The sequence below is a fragment of the Echinops telfairi genome, unplaced genomic scaffold, assembly GCF_000313985.2.
Source record: "Echinops telfairi isolate 266 unplaced genomic scaffold, ASM31398v2 ScPeMD7_7469;HRSCAF=8507_1, whole genome shotgun sequence".
Lineage (NCBI taxonomy): Eukaryota > Metazoa > Chordata > Mammalia > Afrosoricida > Tenrecidae > Echinops > Echinops telfairi.
This window is the reverse complement of record NW_022111373.1, coordinates 29,613,617-29,615,550: the sequence shown is the minus strand read 5'-3', so window position 1 is coordinate 29,615,550 and position 1,934 is coordinate 29,613,617. Positions and strand designations below refer to the sequence as shown.

Sequence of the window (1,934 nt, the reverse complement as noted above, 5' to 3'; positions counted from 1 at the left end):
TTTGCATGTGTGATAGATAGTGCATCTGCGATAAAGGGCAAAAGGCCAGTACCACGGTTATTGCAAGAAAAAAAATGTTATAGGAAGTCTATTTATTCCCCCCTCCCTCCCCCAGGACACTTGGACACCTCAAAGAATAATCAGGATAAACCGTCTCCTTTTCCTCCTTTTGCCCACAAACTCCTTGTATGTAACTGCTAAGCCAAGAGCTGTTATGAAACAAAAATTCTAGATCTAACTGTGTGATCACAGGCCCAGTTCCACCGTCCCAGAGAATGGTGGGTGAAGGACCGCTAGGCAGAAGTATGTAGTCCAGCACAGTCCTGTAGCCGAGAAACACACAGAAGGCCCAGGATGGACCAGGGCTGGGGCAGGGAGAAGCGTACACACGAAAGGTGTCTTTCCACCTGAATTTACTTTGAAGCAAAACTAGGAACTATGACATGAAGAAATAAATAGAGACCAAGACAGTCCAAGCAGAAGGAACACCTTTGTTCAGGGGACAGCGTGAGACTAGAGAAGTGTCTAAATCAACCAAACTCACTGCCACGGCGTCGATGACGACTCACGGCAACCCTGTCAGACAGGGTGAGTCTCCCCAGGGGCTCTGAGATGGTAAGTCTTTACTGGAGTCGACAGCCCCGTTTTTTAATCCCTCAGAATGGCTGGTGGCTTCAAACTGCTGACCTCGCAGTTACCAGCCTCATGCAGAAAAGTGTATGTTTTTCCATAAATTTAACACCTCAACAGTTGGGTATCAAGGAGTGATGAGGTATGGGCAAGAGCTGAGACATGTACAAAGGTAAAATGTGTGTCTATGATGGGCAAATCAGGGGGAAAAAAATCAGTGTTCATAAAGTTGTCCTTTCTGATTTGCTTTCAAAATTAAGACACTTCACAATGTCTTTCAGATGGAGATTGATTCCCAATTGCTTTTACCATAACCAGAAAGAGAGCAGTTCTTACTGAAAGCTTGGTAACTTTCGTGCATTGAATCAAACTGTCCTTAGCTACCAGAACTGCAAATCCATTGAGAAGCTCTGGCTCTGTTTGCTATTTTTCAGGTACCATGATCAGCAGGATGTTACTAGCAACTTCCTCGGAGCAATGTGGTTGATATCAATAACTTTTCTCTCCATTGGTTACGGTGACATGGTACCCAACACATATTGTGGGAAAGGAGTGTGTTTGCTTACTGGAATTATGGTAAGTGACCTTTTGCTTCCCTTCTTTATTTACTCACAAGAAGGCACTGAAACTATTCAAACCATGTCCATTTCCAGATCTTCATCTTCTCCACAGCAGGAAATCCATAAAAATTAATCAGCTCTGTGCTGGGGAAGAACACCCACAGTGCTCCCCTTAAGTCTTCTCCGGGCGGAGTTCATGTGAGGCACATGGGCTACATCATTGGTTGGAACACATCACTGCAACTTTATGGGCCAGTTCCTGAGATTGACTAATTATATCTCAGAACATTGGCTTTGGAGTCAGGAAGCCCTTTGTTTGAATGTGAGTGGTGCCATTTCCTAGCTGTGCCAAGTTGAATAAACTTGTCAACCCTGAAACATCGTGTACTCAACTATGTACCATAACAGCAATATTAAGACCTATCAAGATGCTTTGATAACTACTTGGGATTGGATTGCAAAGGCTGGAAACAAAGAAGAAGGATTGGTAGCTGGAAAGTATGATGTTGTTGATATAAATATTGTAAGAGACCACACGATAGAGTGTGCAAGACCAATGATTTATTCATTGCAAATACTCATTTTCCGCAGCAAACATCATGACTATACACATACACCTCACCAGATGGATACAAAAGAATCAAATTGATTTTGAAGGAAGAGACCATGGAGAATTTCAATGTCATCCATCAGAAAAGCAGCAGAGGTCAAATAGTAAATAGACCATCAATGGCTCAGATGCAA

At 43.0% G+C, this 1,934-nt stretch overlaps 1 protein-coding gene across 1 annotated transcript in view; it reads left to right on the top strand.

The window, feature by feature from the left end:
• KCNN2 (potassium calcium-activated channel subfamily N member 2) overlaps positions 1-1,934 on the top strand; it is a 197,710-nt gene that overhangs the window by 155,026 nt on the left and 40,750 nt on the right. Inside the window, exon 5 of the mRNA XM_030888905.2 lies at positions 1,065-1,206. Within this exon, the coding sequence (XP_030744765.1) occupies positions 1,065-1,206 (142 nt within the window). The remainder of the gene's footprint in view (positions 1-1,064; positions 1,207-1,934) is intronic.